General features: G+C 50.0%; 3 protein-coding genes across 3 annotated transcripts; all 3 read right to left on the bottom strand.

The window, feature by feature from the left end:
- Positions 1-7,319: 7,319 nt before the first annotated feature.
- Positions 7,320-10,530, bottom strand: LOC144455656 (T-box transcription factor TBX21-like). The gene has a single exon (XM_078149089.1). The coding sequence runs from the start codon at positions 10,162-10,164 to the stop codon at positions 7,951-7,953; it is 2,214 nt and encodes a 737-aa protein (XP_078005215.1). The 5' UTR covers positions 10,165-10,530; the 3' UTR covers positions 7,320-7,950.
- A 2,526-nt stretch (positions 10,531-13,056) lies between these two features.
- Positions 13,057-15,785, bottom strand: LOC144455709 (T-box transcription factor TBX21-like). Its single transcript, XM_078149191.1, has one exon. It carries the CDS (start codon positions 15,417-15,419, stop codon positions 13,212-13,214), a length of 2,208 nt encoding a protein of 735 aa, XP_078005317.1. The 5' UTR covers positions 15,420-15,785; the 3' UTR covers positions 13,057-13,211.
- Positions 15,786-18,476: 2,691 nt separating this feature from the next.
- On the bottom strand, positions 18,477-21,026 carry LOC144455708 (T-box transcription factor TBX21-like). Its single transcript, XM_078149190.1, has one exon. The coding sequence runs from the start codon at positions 20,658-20,660 to the stop codon at positions 18,477-18,479; it is 2,184 nt and encodes a 727-aa protein (XP_078005316.1). The 5' UTR covers positions 20,661-21,026.
- Positions 21,027-21,456: the final 430 nt, after the last annotated feature.

Below are 21,456 nucleotides of genomic sequence, written 5' to 3'. Positions count from 1 at the left end.
CTGACTTTTAGACATCTTGAAGTGGATTTCCGGTAGACATCTGAAACTCAGTATGTGTAAAACAGAACTCATTATCTTTCCCCTTAAACTCTCCCCACCTCCTACCTTTGCTATTACTGTAAAGGGCAACACCATCCTCCTAGTCCCTTATGCTTGCGACCTATCTCTCATGCCCTATAACCAAGCTGTTGCCAAGACCTGTAGATTTCACCTTTGCAACATCTCTCAAATATGCCCTTTTCTCTCCACCATTCTAGTGCAGGCTTTCATCACCTAATGCCTTGGTTATTGTGATAGCCTACTAATAGACTCCCTCAATTATCTCCTCATTCCTATCCATTTTCCATTCATCCACTCAAGTGATTTTCCTAAAACACAGGTCCTTCCTATTATGTCACACAGGCATACGCACACACACACACACACACACACACACACACACACACACACACACTCACTCACTCACTCAATAAACTCCGGTGGGTCCTTATTGTCACCAGGTGAAAATATAAAATGCTCTTTGTGATTTTCAAGACCCTTCATAACATAGCTCCCTGCTACCTTTCCAACCTCTCCCAAACTCTTCCATTCAGTGCTGGCCTCCTGGCTATTTTACAAACAAGGCATTTCATCTCTTGTCTCTAAGCATTCTAACTGGATATTCCCCCCTGCCTGAAATGCTCTCTTTCCTTTGCTCCCACTAATGACCTCTTGTTACATTTTTAAGTCCCAATTAACATCCCCATAAATATAGGAAGCCTTCCCCAACCCTTTTTAATTTCAATGTTTTCACTCTGTTAATTGTTTTCTATTTATTCTGTCTGTAACTTGCTTTGCATCTATTTGTTTCTTTGTTCTCCCTATCATTATATTATAAGATTCTTGAGGGCAAGGACTGGTTTTTGTTTCTTTTTGTATTTCCAGTGCTCAATAAAGTGCCTGGTACATAGTAAGCACTTAATGAATGTTTATTGATTGATGGAATGAATGAATCCATCTCCTCCTGTCTCCTCCATGGCCTTACACTAGCAGTAATTTCTTTCTCCTTCACTCTCTACTGATCCATTGATTCTATCTTATTTATCTATGGTCATATTGTAAAAATCCCTTCTTTTCAAAACTTCTCTTTAATATTTCTACCCCATTCTGCTGTTGGAGTCTGTTATTTTGTAGTGCAAAGCATATCTGATGGTAAGTATATAACTCTTAAGGAGTAAACTGTTAAAAAAAAATTTGCAGTAGTTATTGATGTGGGTAATTAAGTGATTCAAGGATTATTTCAGTGCGCAATAAAACAGAATCTGTTGCACTCAAGAAGCACATGCTTTAATCATCAAGAAAATTACCTGATTTAAGCCCCTTTGGAAACCTCTGGGCTATCAGCAAGGCTAGATTTGGAAAAAAGCACTACTCACCAAAGTTATGCTTAATATCGATTGTGATTTTTTTAAATGTCATTTTACAATGAAGAACTGAAGAATAGACTGTCTAAATCTTCTCATTTAAATGCCAAATTAGTTTCACCAGTTTTAAAGAAACTGGCAGATAAGAAACTAGTTGTCCTAAATCTGAGAGTGCTATTTCTTCAAAACCACTATTAGTTTCACCAGTTTTAAAGAAACTGGCAGCCAATCAAAGAAGACAACTCCCACACACATGGGTAACAATAATCCTATAAACTACACCTGCGTATCTAATCACCATTGTACTATATTTTTGTACCAAAGTACTTTTAATTTAATGGGTTTTATAGGTATTTATGGAAGAATATAGCCTAGATGGAGGGGCAGGGAATATTTTATAACTATTGTTCCTACTCTACCATTTGAGTAAATTCCTGTGCTAAGAGCTGTTTTGGGTCTATTGGCTTATTGTTAATGAGCAGCCCACTACTGGGTATTCATGAGCTATAGAAATAGGAATAATCATCCTAGGTTGGGAACCCAGTTGAGTTGAGGAGTAGCTCAGAATGGTTGTTACATATATGAATGTTTTATATTAACTTTTAAAAATCAAATTTTAAGTCTATATTTGTTAGAAAATATAGCTAACAGTCAATAACTTCTTTATGTCTCAATTTCCTGTGCTGTAAACTTAGAATAATAATAACTACACTTCCTAAGTCACAGAGTTGTCTCAAAATACAAATGAAATGTCTTATGAAAGTGTTCTGTAACTATGATGTAAATTAATCAATGTTATTATCTTAGAATCTTAAAATACTCAACTTCAAATGCTTACTTACAAATATTAAAATAATTTCCATGTTCATTTAAAAAAATAGTTTCTAGCAAAAGGGCAGATTAATAGAAATCTAGTCATTGTCATGGAATTTCTCATAGCATAAAAGCCACATGTGTAGAATATGTGGAAATAAAGTAATGTTTCTCATGCTATTTTGCATATTGTTTTCATAATACTGGACATATTTTCAAGATCTAAGAGTTTACTTTATATCGTGTTCTTCCCTTCCTACACAGAAAGTGTTTGAGTAAATACTCTTGTGAAAAATAGAGGTAGCAGCTGCCATTTACTCAGTCTAGGTGCAGAAAGTTCCTGGAGGGAAAAAAGCATCAGATATTTAACTGTAGAAAGTGCAGGTGTAGCACAGTTTTTCATCTAGGGAAATTTAATTCGCCACAAGGGGGCAGAAGAAGCCCACCAAAATTAAGAGTGACTATTCAGTGAAGCAGATAGCTACAAATTTGCTGTCGTTAGATTTCTGCATTTTGTAGGGGTTGATGACTCAAGTGATTTTTAGTAACTTTTCTAGTTCTGAGATTTTATAATTCCATGATGTCAAGGTACCATCTAGCACTAGCATTCTTTGCTCCTGAGTTTCTTTACACCTCTGACATGCTAAGGTACCATCCAGCTTTAAGATTATATTCATATAATATTATATATTTCAAACAACATGGAATATCAGAACTATCGAAGTCCATAGAAATCTAGTCAAATAATTTCATTCTAAGATGAGGAAACAGAGAGGGGAAGTGGATTGACCAAAGTCACACAGCAACTTGATGGAAGAATGGAGACTAGAATCTATTTGTCCTAAATCTGAGAGTGCTATTTCTTCAAAACCACTATTACTTCTCTCTAATCCTATGGCTCAAATATATACATACAATAGTAATACCTGGAAATTGACATATGTACATTCATGTGAATATAATCCTAGATAAATGTCTATCTCTGTATCAGATTAATCACGGATATGGAGTACTTTTATGTAATCACTTATTTTACATGATTTGAAAAGATTTTGCTGCAGGTATTTTAATTTCCCGCTAAAATGAGGTGGTACTTCAGAGTTATTTTAATTTGCATTTCTATAATTAATAGAAATTCAGGGCATTATTTCATATTATTATATATAGCTTCTCTTACTTTGTCTGAAAACTATCTGTTCATATCCTTTTGCTGTGATTTCCTGGTGTGTTGTGGTGTTGTCTCAAAAGAATTTCCATATTCAGATCATCTCCAACTCAAGCAAAGGCATTAATTAAGAATTATACCTCTCAGAAAGTGGATTGGGCTCCAAGAAGGAACTAGCAGCTTAGTGAAAGCAAGACAAGGATTTTATAGAGCAAAAGATGTAATTACATAACAGAATATATGATTATTCATTATATAACATGTAAATATTAAAATATAAAAAGGGTTTGTTAAGGATTAGACAATAAGGAAGGGATCCCAGCCTTGGTGAAACTGTGCAAGTGATTACCTATAATGCGCACAGAAATATACCCTGGGGGGGGGGTTGTATATATGATAATGATAATAAAATAAGCCTCTCCACCTCATTAAATTCATCTAAATAACAGCTTTTGCTATTACTGCTCAGGTGCCTGCTTAGAGGAAGTCCCTTGGATTGATTGTTTTGGGGTCCACTTCCTGCTCAGGCATCTTGGTGGTGCTGCTTTCTAATTGGCTGGCTATTATTATCTTGTCTTAGGACTAGAATAATGTCATTGACTGACACACCCGCTACTCTAGTGAGGCAGTGAGGCATGTGAGGAAGTTGAGATATGGGCAGTGGGGTCAGTGGCTAGATAGGGTCTGGAGCAGCTTTATTAGGATCCATCACATTGACCATTTATCAATCAAGGGATGACTCTTAGTTTTCATAAATTTGATTCAGTTCTCTATAATTTGAGATATGAGGCCTTTATTAGAGAAATTGCTATCAAATTTTTCACAATTATAATTACTGTGCATTTCCCTCCATCCTATCCTCCCCCCTTTATACTCCTCTCTGTCTTTTCACTCAAAAGTATTTTGCTTTTGATAACCACCTTCCCCAATCATCCCCCCTTCTATCAGTTTCCCTTCTCTTATGCCCTTCCCTTCCTTCCTCCCTCTAGTGATAGATTTCTATAACTGACTGTGTATGTTATTCCCTCTTTGAGTCAATTCCAATGAGAGTAAGGTTCAATTAGTCTCTCCCACATTTCCAATCTTCCTTTCCATTATAAAAGTTCTTTCATGTGATATTTTACCACATTTTACCTTTCCTTTTCCCCTTCTTCTACTCAATTCCTCTTTCTCACACATTAATTTTGCTGTCTTAGATTTCATCCCATTATATTTAACTCAGCCCAAGACTCTTTCCAATTGACCTAACATTGAGAAAGTTCTTAAGAGTTATATTTATCATTTTACAGTGGAGGAATGTCAACAGTTTAACCTGATGGAATATTTTATGATTTCTCTTTCTTCCTTACTTTTTTATGCTTCATTTTAGTCTTATACTTGAAAGACAAAATTTCTATATAGGTCTGGTCTTTTTAGCAGGAATGCTTAAAAGTCCTCTATTTCATTGAAAATCCATGTTTCCGTTGAAGGATTACACTCATTTTGTTGGCAGGTGATTCTTGGTTGTAACCTTACCTCATTTGCTTTCTAGAATATCAAAATCCAAGTTCTCTTACCTTTTCCAATGGAAGATGTTAAATCTTTTGTGATCTTGACTGTGATTCCATGATACTTGAATTATTTCTTTCTGACAGCTAGCAGTATTTAATTCTTGATCTAGGAGCTCTAGAATGTGGCTATAATATTGCATGCTGTTTTCATTTTAGAACCTACTATAGGAAGATATTGGTGAATTTTTTGAATTTTTATTTTACACACTAATCCTAGCATATAGGAAAATACCGAATTACTTAGGATATTTAGAACCGTCTAGTATCGAGACTGTCTTTAAAGATGATGTGTTGGCGGTTTATTGATCATAAATTCAGGTAGTTCAATAATTCTCAAATTCTCTCTCCTTAAAAAAATTATTCACACTACTTGTTCTTTTCCCATGTGATATTTCATATTCCTTTAATTTATTTTATTTTCCTGGTGTCTCATGAAAACATTAGTTTCAATTTCCCAGATTCTAATTATTAAGGAATTATGTTCATCAGGATGTGTCATACCTCCATGGCCATTTATAATATTCTGCTTTTAAAGGAAATACTCCCTTAAAGGAGCTATTTTCTTAAGAAGTTTTTCTTTTACTAAGCATTTGATTGTATTCGATTTCTGTTCCTATCATTATGGCAAGGAGGTAAGTGATTTAAACTCTGCAAACTCTCATGACATTTCTATGTTTGGATGTTTGTATACACGTGCCACAAACACACATACACATCACACACACACACACACACACACACACACACACACAAACGCAAGCAGACACATACTCAAGTGAAGAGGTATACACTTTGTAGCTGCCCTGTCACTCAAGCTAGCCAATTCTGAGGTTGAGCCCTTTGAGAAATTCAACCGACAGCGGAGCCTTCCAAAACAGGAGGTGAGGCTGTCTTAAGCACCCAAAGGAAGTGATTCGGCTCGTGTGGGGTAACTGCAAAGGAAATCGAGAAGTGGTCATAGGGAGCGCGGAGTGCCACCACCAAGATTGGGAACGGGAGCTCCCTGAAAACTGCGGAGCCGGGAATGGGAGGTGCTGCCAGCCAGCAGATTTCTGAGTTTCCAGCAGTGATATCCAATCCAGATTCCCTGTGGTCGGAATTTCGTGGGCAGAACAAATCCTTCTGTGCCCACCTTTCCAATGAGACACAGGCTCGGAACCCGGTAATTTCGGCAAAACGCAACGGACTATGGCCAATCCCCCTGGCTATTTAGCAGCCAAGCAAGAGACTGGAAGCTGCCCAGACCTGGAAGCGGCGAGGAAAACTCCGCTCTCACTTCGGTCTTAACTAGGTGACTCGGCCTCTTTTTACCCGCCTTTCCTAACCTCTCAACAGAATCATCACACGACCACCCACCTCCCAGATTCCCACTCAGATGGACTTCAGATGGAAAACGCCACACACATCCGAGGAAAGAAACGATGGAGTCTGAATATCGATTGAAAATCAATTTTTGCTTTTATTGATGTCGATTTTTCGTCTGCCTTTTGTTTGGACACCGCGCTAAAATGCAACTGGTTTGCAAAACGCTACACACACATGATAAAGATCCAATAGTTTTTCCTCCCTTGAGGACGGGGAGCAGGGATGGAAGTAGACAGAGAGAGACAGAGAGAGAGAGAGAGAATGAGAGAGAGACAGAGAGAGAGAGAGTGAGAGAGTGAGAGAGAGAGAGAGAGAGAGACAGAGAGAGAGAGAGAGAGACAGAGAGAGACAGAGAGGCAGACAGACATTGAGAGGCACTTGCACAGGAGCCTTGGGGTCAGTCCCCTTCAGCAAGCAGACCTGACAAAGAACACTGGCACAGGAGGAAGAAGACCCGAGCAAGAGTAAGGCCCTGGCAATGTCCACTTCATCACTCCATTGCACCTTACGGCTCAGACTTGTCTTGCAGTTGCTTGGCTCGTGAGCACATCTCCTACTGCAGTCGTCTGGTCTCCTCACAGCCTGTTCCCTCGGGCACCTGGAAAAGAACTGGTTCCCTGGGCAGCTTCTTCTAGCAGATCTGCTTCTCGTGTTCTGGCAGCTTGTGGCAAGTCCTGTGCCTTAGCCCCTAGCTCAAACCTTACATCCCTATAAGGAAGGGCAAGGTAGGCACCTCTAGACAAGAGGATTTCCTTTCTTCGCCTACTCCTTGCCGCTCCTCGCCTTAACTAAGCGAGGAACTTGATGGGCCACTCCCACCCTTAACTAAATGAGGTAGGTGATTTGCTGCTCCAATCCTTGTGCCAAGGAGATAGGCGATTTGGAGAAGTGATGTGATTTCTAAGCACAACGATGGCGGGAATCCGAAGCTGGAGGACAGCCCACACGACGACCAGCACATGTGGAATGTCCTTCGCAAGGTCTTGAGTCTGCAGCTTCTGCTCAGGCTAGCCTGGGACTTGAAGAAGGCTGCTTCTCCACTTTGTGGCAGCTAGAGGCTTCTCCACCTTAGGCGAAAGTTCACTGGCAAAGGACCACTGGCACGTGCAGTGCCTCTGAGCTCCAGAGTTCCCTCTAGTGGCCCGGTTCTAGCGTCACTGCACTGTCCTGCTGCCCGGTGAAGAAGGGAAAATCTGGCGTGTTTAATCGACAACTAAGGGCATTGCAGAACTCATGGCCACAACTCACTGTGTTCCAAGGACAGACAAGAAAACCAAGGAAAAACACGGGGGTCTAAACCCCTTCCAGGGTTTTCTCTCAAGGTGGCTGCTCTGCCTTGAACACAAAGCTTGAAGGCACGGTGGACTTAGCTGGAATTTGCCCATCAACTCTCCTCTCCATTTCTCTGGGTCAGAACTACTCGTTATCCCTCACCCCATCCACTGAGAGTCCAAGCACCTGATCCTTTTCTCAATGAAAAAGCATAGGTAGGAATACATGTGTGTGTATATGCACATATACATGGAAATGGAAATGGAAATATGCAGCTGAGTGTGTGTTTCCATCTTTGGATGGGTGGATGGATGGATGGATGGATGCATGGATGGATGGATGTAGGTATGACAGTACCAGGTGTCCAGGTGGCTGCTCCTCCTCAGAAGAGGATTTCCCAGAGGGCTTCTAGAGAAGTGAAAGAGAAGTCATGGCTGCTGGAATGGTTGGGGGACAAACGTCTCTTCTTGGGAGCTTTTTCACCCAATGCTGAGTCATCAGATTCTGACCCAGTCAGAAAGGTCGGGATCTCCTCTTGAAGACTTTCTTCTTCCTGGTCTCCAGTGATGGCGTCCGTTGGATTTGGGGGCACAGATTGGAGACAGTCCATATTATTCCCCTGTGAGATCCCTGAGAGGGAAATGAGCCCCTGCCCGAGTGACAGCACAACATCTTGTGCAGGGTCATAAGGCATGGCAGGTGGACAAGTAGAGGGCAGAAAGCCTGGGTTCATGGCATACACGGGAAAGGGTGGGATGGTAGTGGGGATGTTGCTGCTGCTGCTAGTGATGGCGCTGGTGCTTCTGCTGGTGCTGGTGCTGGTGCTGCGGTTGCTGCTTCTGAGTGTGGAGTCAACAATCTGCTGCCAGGGTGACTGGGGCCCCAGGATAACATGCCAGGGAATGGCGAACCTCGGATCCTTGTCTTGGACAGTACCATCTTGTAGCCCTAACAGATAGCTAGAGTCCTCAGAAGCTGCTTCAGGGCAGGTGTTGCAGCTGCACTCTGCAGCTGCAAGGCAGTCGTCCTCTTGTTGCCTCACTTCCCTCACTTCCCTCACTGAACACGGTCCATCCTTGCCTGAATCATGAGGAGACAAACATCTCTTCTTCGAAGCCGTTTGGTCCAGCGCTGAGTCAGCCCAATGTGACTTGGTCAGAAAGGTCCACATTTCCCCTTGAAGACTTTCCTCTTCCTGGGTTCCTGGAGCCCAGTGCGATGGGTTTGGGGGCACAGATGGGAGACGGTCCAGAGCGTTGCCCTGGGAGGTTTCCCAGAGGGACGTGGGCCCCTGTCCTAGAGAGAGTACAGCATCTTGTCCGCACTCATAAGGCATGCCAGGTACAGAAGTGGAGGCCAGAAAGCCTAGGTTCATGGCACCCAGGTGAAAGGACAGCAAGGTGCTGCTGTTGCTGCTGCTGCTGCTGCTGCTGCTGTTGCTGCCGTTGCTGGTGCTGCTGGTGGGAGTGGAGTCATAGGTCTGTTGCCAGGGTAGCTGAGCTGTTTGGATCCAAGACCCTGGAATGAGGAGCCTGTCATCCCTGTCTTGGACAAAGACGTTCGTCGGCCCAAGGGGATAGCCTGAGTCCACAGAAGCTGCTTCAGGCGAGGTGTGGGCACTGCCTTCTCCAACTGGAGGTCTGTCGTTCGTGCTTTGTCCCGGCTGGGAGCCTTTTCTAAAGGCCGTCGCAAAGGGATTGTGGTTCACTTTGAGGCGTATGATCTCAGCATTGTGATATGCAGTGACGGCAATAAACTCCGTTTCTGGGAAGGTGAAGATGTGGGTCGAGGAGAAGGCAGCCAGTGTCTGCTGCTTTCCATCCCTCAGTTCTTGGATGTGAAGCCTGGGCTGGTATTTGTGGAGAGACTTCAGTAAGATGGGCTGGGTGGCACTGTTGCAAGTCGTCTTGGTGTTGGTGAGCTTGAGTTTTTTAAATGATATCTCTCGCTTCATCCAGTGGGCCCCAGAGTTGGGGGAGTGTGGGTGGATATAGACCCGGTTGCCTGGCATGCCGTCGTCTTCCTTTTGATACCGACCCCATCTGCCCTTGTGATAACGCCAGTGATGTTGATCGATGGGCACGACGTCTACAAAGAGCTGGTACTGGGCGTCGGGGTCCATGCCATGGATTTGGTAGGTCAGGAAGGGGAACATGGCCCGGCCCGGCTTGGTGAGGATCATTTCGTTCTGCTGCGTGTGAAACTTGAGCCAGAGGGAATGGTTGCAGAGGACGACTTTGAGGTTTCCAGAGGAAGCCGTGGCGGCGTTCTGGAGCAAGGGCTCGGCGAGCGTTTCTGGGAAGGAGGGATTGGCCTCAAAGGGCTGCGGGAAGGAGCGCGAAGCGGGAGGAGGCGCCCCGTGGCGGGCGTCCTCAGCGACTCGGCCTCCACCTCCAGCACAGCTATTGGCAGGCTGGCAGAGGCCTGGGCCCGGGGACGCCGGGCCTGAGGCGACGGCCTGGGGCAGCGTGGCGACCCCCGCGCAAGCGACGCCCGGTGCCCCATGGAAGCTGGGTCCCTGCTGGTTCTCAGCTCGGCCAGCATCCTGCTCGGGCCGGTAGAAGTAGCCGCCTTGCACGTCGCTCATCGCGCTCATCGGGCGCGCGGCTTTCACACAGCCGCTTCTGCACTCCCAAAGTGGTGGGCCACCGGGCGAGCTCCCGGGAGCGCCGCAACCAGCTTCTTTCTGGCGGCCGCTCAGACTCTCAGGACACTGGTCAAAGCGCGGCTGTGGCTTTTCAAGGAGCCTCCACAGTCTCAGGGCACCTCCTGCCCTAGGTTGCTGGGCGAGGAAACGAAGCCCGGGCAGCTGTGTCTCTCGCTGCCCTCACCAGCGGCTGCAAAGGGGCAAGCGGCCCTAGGGCTTGGCGCAGGGCAACCAGGAGGCCCAAAGGACACGAGCCTGACGCGTTGGGCTTCTTCGGAGCCGCGGCTGGCCGGCGCTGGCAGTGGCGGCAGCTCACTTCCCCAACCGTCTCGTCTTCTTCCCTCTGCAGACTGAAAGGCCTTCACCTCAGCCTCTCCACTTTCATAGGCTCACGCCCTCTCCACCCACAGCTCAGCCCAATCCAGCAAGTGGCTTCCTCCCCAGGCAACCTCGACCCCCTGCAAAGGCCCCTCCCCAGCTGCCCCTCCCCCTCACCGAAACACCGCCCCCGCTTCCTTTGCAGAGGAATGCAGGCATGCTTAGAGGCAGCCCCGCCTGCATCCCTGGAGCCCGGCCTAGATCTAAGGACATGTACTTTACTGTACTCAGACTGTGCTTACCTATACTCAGTGGCATGGCTCCACAGATTCTCAGTAGCCTTACATTCCCACTACCATTAGGGAGCAACGTCTCGTGCCATCTCTAGGTTGGATGTGCCATAAACACACACGCACAAGCACCCACTCACGTGCACAGATATACTCTTTCTAGCTGCCCTGTGACACAAGCTAGCCAATTCTGAGGTTGAGCCCTTTGAGAAATTCAACCGACAGCGGAGCCTTCCAAAACAGGAGGTGAGGCTGTCTTAAGCACCCAAAGGAAGTGATTCGGCTCGTGGGGTAACTGCAAAGGAAATCGAGAAGTGGTCATAGGGAGCGCGGAGTGCCACCACCAAGATTGGGAACGGGAGCTCCCTGAAAACTGCGGAGCCGGGAATGGGAGGTGCTGCCAGCCAGCAGATTTCTGAGTTTCCAGCAGTGATATCCAATCCAGATTCCCTGTGGTCGGAATTTCGTGGGCAGAACAAATCCTTCTGTGCCCACCTTTCCAATGAGACACAGGCTCGGAACCCGGTAATTTCGGCAAAACGCAACGGACTATGGCCAATCCCCCTGGCTATTTAGCAGCCAAGCAAGAGACTGGAAGCTGCCCAGACCTGGAAGCGGCGAGGAAAACTCCGCTCTCACTTCGGTCTTAACTAGGTGACTCGGCCTCTTTTTACCCGCCTTTCCTAACCTCTCAACAGAATCATCACACGACCACCCACCTCCCAGATTCCCACTCAGATGGACTTCAGATGGAAAACGCCACACACATCCGAGGAAAGAAACGATGGAGTCTGAATATCGATTGAAAATCAATTTTTGCTTTTATTGATGTCGATTTTTCGTCTGCCTTTTGTTTGGACACCGCGCTAAAATGCAACTGGTTTGCAAAACGCTACACACACATGATAAAGATCCAATAGTTTTTCCTCCCTTGAGGACGGGGAGCAGGGATGGAAGTAGACAGAGGGAGACGGAGAGAGAGAGGGAGAATGAGAGAGAGACAGAGAGAGAGAGAGTGAGAGAGTGAGAGAGAGAGAGAGAGAGACAGAGAGAGACAGAGAGAGACAGGGAGAGACAGAGAGACAGACAGACATTGAGAGGCACTTGCACAGGAGCCTTGGGGTCAGTCCCCTTCAGCAAGCAGACCTGACAAAGAACACTGGCACAGGAGGAAGAAGACCCGAGCAAGAGTAAGGCCCTGGCAATGTCCACTTCATCACTCCATTGCACCTTACGGCTCAGACTTGTCTTGCAGTTGCTTGGCTCGTGAGCACATCTCCTACTGCAGTCGTCTGGTCTCCTCACAGCCTGTTCCCTCGGGCACCTGGAAAAGAACTGGTTCCCTGGGCAGCTTCTTCTAGCAGATCTGCTTCTCGTGTTCTGGCAGCTTGTGGCAAGTCCTGTGCCTTAGCCCCTAGCTCAAACCTTACATCCCTATAAGGAAGGGCAAGGTAGGCACCTCTAGACAAGAGGATTTCCTTTCTTCGCCTACTCCTTGCCGCTCCTCGCCTTAACTAAGCGAGGAACTTGATGGGCCACTCCCACCCTTAACTAAATGAGGTAGGTGATTTGCTGCTCCAATCCTTGTGCCAAGGAGATAGGCGATTTGGAGAAGTGATGTGATTTCTAAGCACAACGATGGCGGGAATCCAAAGCTGGAGGACAGCCCACACGACGACCAGCACATGTGGAATGTCCTTCGCAAGGTCTTGAGTCTGCAGCTTCTGCTCAGGCTAGCCTGGGACTTGAAGAAGGCTGCTTCTCCACTTTGTGGCAGCTAGAGGCTTCTCCACCTTAGGCGAAAGTTCACTGGCAAAGGACCACTGGCACGTGCAGTGCCTCTGAGCTCCAGAGTTCCCTCTAGTGGCCCGGTTCTAGCGTCACTGCACTGTCCTGCTGCCCGGTGAAGAAGGGAAAATCTGGCGTGTTTAATCGACAACTAAGGGCATTGCAGAACTCATGGCCACAACTCACTGTGTTCCAAGGACAGACAAGAAAACCAAGGAAAAACACGGGGGTCTAAACCCCTTCCAGGGTTTTCTCTCAAGGTGGCTGCTCTGCCTTGAACACAAAGCTTGAAGGCACGGTGGACTTAGCTGGAATTTGCCCATCAACTCTCCTCTCCATTTCTCTGGGTCAGAACTACTCGTTATCCCTCACCCCATCCACTGAGAGTCCAAGCACCTGATCCTTTTCTCAATGAAAAAGCATAGGTAGGAATACACGTGTGTGTATATGCACATATACATGGAAATGGAAATGGAAATATGCAGCTGAGTGTGTGTTTCCATCTTTGGATGGGTGGATGGATGGATGGATGCATGGATGGATGCATGGATGGGTGGATGTAGGTATGACAGTACCAGGTGTCCAGGTGGCTGCTCCTCCTCAGAAGAGGATTTCCCAGAGGGCTTCTAGAGAAGTGAAAGAGAAGTCATGGCTGCTGGAATGGTTGGGAGACAAACGTCTCTTCTTGGGAGCTTTTTCACCCAATGCTGAGTCATCAGATTCTGACCCAGTCAGAAAGGTCGGGATCTCCTCTTGAAGACTTTCTTCTTCCTGGTCTCCAGTGATGGCGTCCGTTGGATTTGGGGGCACAGATTGGAGACAGTCCATATTATTCCCCTGTGAGATCCCTGAGAGGGAAATGAGCCCCTGCCCGAGTGACAGCACAACATCTTGTGCAGGGTCATAAGGCATGGCAGGTGGACAAGTAGAGGGCAGAAAGCCTGGGTTCATGGCATACACGGGAAAGGGTGGGATGGTAGTGGGGATGTTGCTGCTGCTGCTAGTGATGGCGCTGGTGCTTCTGCTGGTGCTGGTGCTGGTGCTGCGCTTGCTGCTTCTGAGTGTGGAGTCAACAATCTGCTGCCAGGGTGACTGGGGCCCCAGGATAACATGCCAGGGAATGGCGAACCTCGGATCCTTGTCTTGGACAGTACCATCTTGTAGCCCTAACAGATAGCTAGAGTCCTCAGAAGCTGCTTCAGGGCAGGTGTTGCAGCTGCACTCTGCAGCTGCAAGGCAGTCGTCCTCTTGTTGCCTCACTTCCCTCACTTCCCTCACTGAACACGGTCCATCCTTGCCTGAATCATGAGGAGACAAACATCTCTTCTTCGAAGCCGTTTGGTCCAGCGCTGAGTCAGCCCAATGTGACTTGGTCAGAAAGGTCCACATTTCCCCTTGAAGACTTTCCTCTTCCTGGGTTCCTGGAGCCCAGTGCGATGGGTTTGGGGGCACAGATGGGAGACGGTCCAGAGCGTTGCCCTGGGAGGTTTCCCAGAGGGACGTGGGCCCCTGTCCTAGAGAGAGTACAGCATCTTGTCCGCACTCATAAGGCATGCCAGGTACAGAAGTGGAGGCCAGAAAGCCTAGGTTCATGGCACCCAGGTGAAAGGACAGCAAGGTGCTGCTGTTGCTGCTGCTGCTGCTGCTGTTGCTGCCGTTGCTGGTGCTGCTGGTGGGAGTGGAGTCATAGGTCTGTTGCCAGGGTAGCTGAGCTGTTTGGATCCAAGACCCTGGAATGAGGAGCCTGTCATCCCTGTCTTGGACAAAGACGTTCGTCGGCCCAAGGGGATAGCCTGAGTCCACAGAAGCTGCTTCAGGCGAGGTGTGGGCACTGCCTTCTCCAACTGGAGGTCTGTCGTTCGTGCTTTGTCCCGGCTGGGAGCCTTTTCTAAAGGCCGTCGCAAAGGGATTGTGGTTCACTTTGAGGCGTATGATCTCAGCATTGTGATATGCAGTGACGGCAATAAACTCCGTTTCTGGGAAGGTGAAGATGTGGGTCGAGGAGAAGGCAGCCAGTGTCTGCTGCTTTCCATCCCTCAGTTCTTGGATGTGAAGCCTGGGCTGGTATTTGTGGAGAGACTTCAGTAAGATGGGCTGGGTGGCACTGTTGCAAGTCGTCTTGGTGTTGGTGAGCTTGAGTTTTTTAAATGATATCTCTCGCTTCATCCAGTGGGCCCCAGAGTTGGGGGAGTGTGGGTGGATATAGACCCGGTTGCCTGGCATGCCGTCGTCTTCCTTTTGATACCGACCCCATCTGCCCTTGTGATAACGCCAGTGATGTTGATCGATGGGCACGACGTCTACAAAGAGCTGGTACTGGGCGTCGGGGTCCATGCCATGGATTTGGTAGGTCAGGAAGGGGAACATGGCCCGGCCCGGCTTGGTGAGGATCATTTCGTTCTGCTGCGTGTGAAACTTGAGCCAGAGGGAATGGTTGCAGAGGACGACTTTGAGGTTTCCAGAGGAAGCCGTGGCGGCGTTCTGGAGCAAGGGCTCGGCGAGCGTTTCTGGGAAGGAGGGATTGGCCTCAAAGGGCTGCGGGAAGGAGCGCGAAGCGGGAGGAGGCGCCCCGTGGCGGGCGTCCTCAGCGACTCGGCCTCCACCTCCAGCACAGCTATTGGCAGGCTGGCAGAGGCCTGGGCCCGGGGACGCCGGGCCTGAGGCGACGGCCTGGGGCAGCGTGGCGACCCCCGCGCAAGCGACGCCCGGTGCCCCATGGAAGCTGGGTCCCTGCTGGTTCTCAGCTCGGCCAGCATCCTGCTCGGGCCGGTAGAAGTAGCCGCCTTGCACGTCGCTCATCGCGCTCATCGGGCGCGCGGCTTTCACACAGCCGCTTCTGCACTCCCAAAGTGGTGGGCCACCGGGCGAGCTCCCGGGAGCGCCGCAACCAGCTTCTTTCTGGCGGCCGCTCAGACTCTCAGGACACTGGTCAAAGCGCGGCTGTGGCTTTTCAAGGAGCCTCCACAGTCTCAGGGCACCTCCTGCCCTAGGTTGCTGGGCGAGGAAACGAAGCCCGGGCAGCTGTGTCTCTCGCTGCCCTCACCAGCGGCTGCAAAGGGGCAAGCGGCCCTAGGGCTTGGCGCAGGGCAACCAGGAGGCCCAAAGGACACGAGCCTGACGCGTTGGGCTTCTTCGGAGCCGCGGCTGGCCGGCGCTGGCAGTGGCGGCAGCTCACTTCCCCAACCGTCTCGTCTTCTTCCCTCTGCAGACTGAAAGGCCTTCACCTCAGCCTCTCCACTTTCATAGGCTCACGCCCTCTCCACCCACAGCTCAGCCCAATCCAGCAAGTGGCTTCCTCCCCAGGCAACCTCGACCCCCTGCAAAGGCCCCTCCCCAGCTGCCCCTCCCCCTCACCGAAACACCGCCCCCGCTTCCTTTGCAGAGGAATGCAGGCATGCTTAGAGGCAGCCCCGCCTGCATCCCTGGAGCCCGGCCTAGATCTAAGGACATGTACTTTACTGTACTCAGACTGTGCTTACCTATACTCAGTGGCATGGCTCCACAGATTCTCAGTAGCCTTACATTCCCACTACCATTAGGGAGCAACGTCTCGTGCCATCTCTAGGTTGGATGTGCCATAAACACACACGCACAAGCACCCACTCACGTGCACAGATATACTCTTTCTAGCTGCCCTGTGACACAAGCTAGCCAATTCTGAGGTTGAGCCCTTTGAGAAATTCAACCGACAGCGGAGCCTTCCAAAACAGGAGGTGAGGCTGTCTTAAGCACCCAAAGGAAGTGATTCGGCTCGTGGGGTAACTGCAAAGGAAATCGAGAAGTGGTCATAGGGAGCGCGGAGTGCCACCACCAAGATTGGGAACGGGAGCTCCCTGAAAACTGCGGAGCCGGGAATGGGAGGTGCTGCCAGCCAGCAGATTTCTGAGTTTCCAGCAGTGATATCCAATCCAGATTCCCTGTGGTCGGAATTTCGTGGGCAGAACAAATCCTTCTGTGCCCACCTTTCCAATGAGACACAGGCTCGGAACCCGGTAATTTCGGCAAAACGCAACGGACTATGGCCAATCCCCCTGGCTATTTAGCAGCCAAGCAAGAGACTGGAAGCTGCCCAGACCTGGAAGCGGCGAGGAAAACTCCGCTCTCACTTCGGTCTTAACTAGGTGACTCGGCCTCTTTTTACCCGCCTTTCCTAACCTCTCAACAGAATCATCACACGACCACCCACCTCCCAGATTCCCACTCAGATGGACTTCAGATGGAAAACGCCACACACATCCGAGGAAAGAAACGATGGAGTCTGAATATCGATTGAAAATCAATTTTTGCTTTTATTGATGTCGATTTTTCGTCTGCCTTTTGTTTGGACACCGCGCTAAAATGCAACTGGTTTGCAAAACGCTACACACACATGATAAAGATCCAATAGTTTTTCCTCCCTTGAGGACGGGGAGCAGGGATGGAAGTAGACAGAGGGAGACGGAGAGAGAGGGAGAATGAGAGAGAGACAGAGAGAGAGAGAGTGAGAGAGTGAGAGAGAGAGAGAGAGAGACAGAGAGAGACAGAGAGAGACAGGGAGAGACAGAGACAGACAGACATTGAGAGGCACTTGCACAGGAGCCTTGGGGTCAGTCCCCTTCAGCAAGCAGACCTGACAAAGAACACTGGCACAGGAGGAAGAAGACCCGAGCAAGAGTAAGGCCCTGGCAATGTCCACTTCATCACTCCATTGCACCTTACGGCTCAGACTTGTCTTGCAGTTGCTTGGCTCGTGAGCACATCTCCTACTGCAGTCGTCTGGTCTCCTCACAGCCTGTTCCCTCGGGCACCTGGAAAAGAACTGGTTCCCTGGGCAGCTTCTTCTAGCAGATCTGCTTCTCGTGTTCTGGCAGCTTGTGGCAAGTCCTGTGCCTTAGCCCCTAGCTCAAACCTTACATCCCTATAAGGAAGGGCAAGGTAGGCACCTCTAGACAAGAGGATTTCCTTTCTTCGCCTACTCCTTGCCGCTCCTCGCCTTAACTAAGCGAGGAACTTGATGGGCCACTCCCACCCTTAACTAAATGAGGTAGGTGATTTGCTGCTCCAATCCTTGTGCCAAGGAGATAGGCGATTTGGAGAAGTGATGTGATTTCTAAGCACAACGATGGCGGGAATCCGAAGCTGGAGGACAGCCCACACGACGACCAGCACATGTGGAATGTCCTTCGCAAGGTCTTGAGTCTGCAGCTTCTGCTCAGGCTAGCCTGGGACTTGAAGAAGGCTGCTTCTCCACTTTGTGGCAGCTAGAGGCTTCTCCACCTTAGGCGAAAGTTCACTGGCAAAGGACCACTGGCACGTGCAGTGCCTCTGAGCTCCAGAGTTCCCTCTAGTGGCCCGGTTCTAGCGTCACTGCACTGTCCTGCTGCCCGGTGAAGAAGGGAAAATCTGGCGTGTTTAATCGACAACTAAGGGCATTGCAGAACTCATGGCCACAACTCACTGTGTTCCAAGGACAGACAAGAAAACCAAGGAAAAACACGGGGGTCTAAACCCCTTCCAGGGTTTTCTCTCAAGGTGGCTGCTCTGCCTTGAACACAAAGCTTGAAGGCACGGTGGACTTAGCTGGAATTTGCCCATCAACTCTCCTCTCCATTTCTCTGGGTCAGAACTACTCGTTATCCCTCACCCCATCCACTGAGAGTCCAAGCACCTGATCCTTTTCTCAATGAAAAAGCATAGGTAGGAATACATGTGTGTGTATATGCACATATACATGGAAATGGAAATGGAAATATGCAGCTGAGTGTGTGTTTCCATCTTTGGATGGGTGGATGGATGGATGGATGCATGGATGGATGGATGTAGGTATGACAGTACCAGGTGTCCAGGTGGCTGCTCCTCCTCAGAAGAGGATTTCCCAGAGGGCTTCTAGAGAAGTGAAAGAGAAGTCATGGCTGCTGGAATGGTTGGGGACAAACGTCTCTTCTTGGGAGCTTTTTCACCCAATGCTGAGTCATCAGATTCTGACCCAGTCAGAAAGGTCGGGATCTCCTCTTGAAGACTTTCTTCTTCCTGGTCTCCAGTGATGGCGTCCGTTGGATTTGGGGGCACAGATTGGAGACAGTCCATATTATTCCCCTGTGAGATCCCTGAGAGGGAAATGAGCCCCTGCCCGAGTGACAGCACAACATCTTGTGCAGGGTCATAAGGCATGGCAGGTGGACAAGCAGAGGGCAGAAAGCCTGGGTTCATGGCATACACGGGAAAGGGTGGGATGGTAGTGGGGATGTTGCTGCTGCTGCTAGTGATGGCGCTGGTGCTTCTGCTGGTGCTGGTGCTGGTGCTGCGGTTGCTGCTTCTGAGTGTGGAGTCAACAATCTGCTGCCAGGGTGACTGGGGCCCCAGGATAACATGCCAGGGAATGGCGAACCTCGGATCCTTGTCTTGGACAGTACCATCTTGTAGCCCTAACAGATAGCTAGAGTCCTCAGAAGCTGCTTCAGGGCAGGTGTTGCAGCTGCACTCTGCAGCTGCAAGGCAGTCGTCCTCTTGTTGCCTCACTTCCCTCACTTCCCTCACTGAACACGGTCCATCCTTGCCTGAATCATGAGGAGACAAACATCTCTTCTTCGAAGCCGTTTGGTCCAGCGCTGAGTCAGCCCAATGTGACTTGGTCAGAAAGGTCCACATTTCCCCTTGAAGACTTTCCTCTTCCTGGGTTCCTGGAGCCCAGTGCGATGGGTTTGGGGGCACAGATGGGAGACGGTCCAGAGCGTTGCCCTGGGAGGTTTCCCAGAGGGACGTGGGCCCCTGTCCTAGAGAGAGTACAGCATCTTGTCCGCACTCATAAGGCATGCCAGGTACAGAAGTGGAGGCCAGAAAGCCTAGGTTCATGGCACCCAGGTGAAAGGACAGCAAGGTGCTGCTGTTGCTGCTGCTGCTGCTGCTGCTGTTGCTGCCGTTGCTGGTGCTGCTGGTGGGAGTGGAGTCATAGGTCTGTTGCCAGGGTAGCTGAGCTGTTTGGATCCAAGACCCTGGAATGAGGAGCCTGTCATCCCTGTCTTGGACAAAGACGTTCGTCGGCCCAAGGGGATAGCCTGAGTCCACAGAAGCTGCTTCAGGCGAGGTGTGGGCACTGCCTTCTCCAACTGGAGGTCTGTCGTTCGTGCTTTGTCCCGGCTGGGAGCCTTTTCTAAAGGCCGTCGCAAAGGGATTGTGGTTCACTTTGAGGCGTATGATCTCAGCATTGTGATATGCAGTGACGGCAATAAACTCCGTTTCTGGGAAGGTGAAGATGTGGGTCGAGGAGAAGGCAGCCAGTGTCTGCTGCTTTCCATCCCTCAGTTCTTGGATGTGAAGCCTGGGCTGGTATTTGTGGAGAGACTTCAGTAAGATGGGCTGGGTGGCACTGTTGCAAGTCGTCTTGGTGTTGGTGAGCTTGAGTTTTTTAAATGATATCTCTCGCTTCATCCAGTGGGCCCCAGAGTTGGGGGAGTGTGGGTGGATATAGACCCGGTTGCCTGGCATGCCGTCGTCTTCCTTTTGATACCGACCCCATCTGCCCTTGTGATAACGCCAGTGATGTTGATCGATGGGCACGACGTCTACAAAGAGCTGGTACTGGGCGTCGGGGTCCATGCCATGGATTTGGTAGGTCAGGAAGGGGAACATGGCCCGGCCCGGCTTGGTGAGGATCATTTCGTTCTGCTGCGTGTGAAACTTGAGCCAGAGGGAATGGTTGCAGAGGACGACTTTGAGGTTTCCAGAGGAAGCCGTGGCGGCGTTCTGGAGCAAGGGCTCGGCGAGCGTTTCTGGGAAGGAGGGATTGGCCTCAAAGGGCTGCGGGAAGGAGCGCGAAGCGGGAGGAGGCGCCCCGTGGCGGGCGTCCTCAGCGACTCGGCCTCCACCTCCAGCACAGCTATTGGCAGGCTGGCAGAGGCCTGGGCCCGGGGACGCCGGGCCTGAGGCGACGGCCTGGGGCAGCGTGGCGACCCCCGCGCAAGCGACGCCCGGTGCCCCATGGAAGCTGGGTCCCTGCTGGTTCTCAGCTCGGCCAGCATCCTGCTCGGGCCGGTAGAAGTAGCCGCCTTGCACGTCGCTCATCGCGCTCATCGGGCGCGCGGCTTTCACACAGCCGCTTCTGCACTCCCAAAGTGGTGGGCCACCGGGCGAGCTCCCGGGAGCGCCGCAACCAGCTTCTTTCTGGCGGCCGCTCAGACTCTCAGGACACTGGTCAAAGCGCGGCTGTGGCTTTTCAAGGAGCCTCCACAGTCTCAGGGCACCTCCTGCCCTAGGTTGCTGGGCGAGGAAACGAAGCCCGGGCAGCTGTGTCTCTCGCTGCCCTCACCAGCGGCTGCAAAGGGGCAAGCGGCCCTAGGGCTTGGCGCAGGGCAACCAGGAGGCCCAAAGGACACGAGCCTGACGCGTTGGGCTTCTTCGGAGCCGCGGCTGGCCGGCGCTGGCAGTGGCGGCAGCTCACTTCCCCAACCGTCTCGTCTTCTTCCCTCTGCAGACTGAAAGGCCTTCACCTCAGCCTCTCCACTTTCATAGGCTCACGCCCTCTCCACCCACAGCTCAGCCCAATCCAGCAAGTGGCTTCCTCCCCAGGCAACCTCGACCCCCTGCAAAGGCCCCTCCCCAGCTGCCCCTCCCCCTCACCGAAACACCGCCCCCGCTTCCTTTGCAGAGGAATGCAGGCATGCTTAGAGGCAGCCCCGCCTGCATCCCTGGAGCCCGGCCTAGATCTAAGGACATGTACTTTACTGTACTCAGACTGTGCTTACCTATACTCAGTGGCATGGCTCCACAGATTCTCAGTAGCCTTACATTCCCACTACCATTAGGGAGCAACGTCTCGTGCCATCTCTAGGTTGGATGTGCCATAAACACACACGCACAAGCACCCACT

Source organism: Phascolarctos cinereus, unplaced genomic scaffold, assembly GCF_003287225.1.
Source record: "Phascolarctos cinereus isolate Bilbo 61053 unplaced genomic scaffold, phaCin_HiC Scaffold_2;HRSCAF=192, whole genome shotgun sequence".
In the NCBI taxonomy this organism is placed as follows: domain Eukaryota; kingdom Metazoa; phylum Chordata; class Mammalia; order Diprotodontia; family Phascolarctidae; genus Phascolarctos; species Phascolarctos cinereus.
The sequence above is the reverse complement of the archived record's forward strand: the minus strand, read 5'-3'. Positions and strand labels throughout refer to the sequence as shown.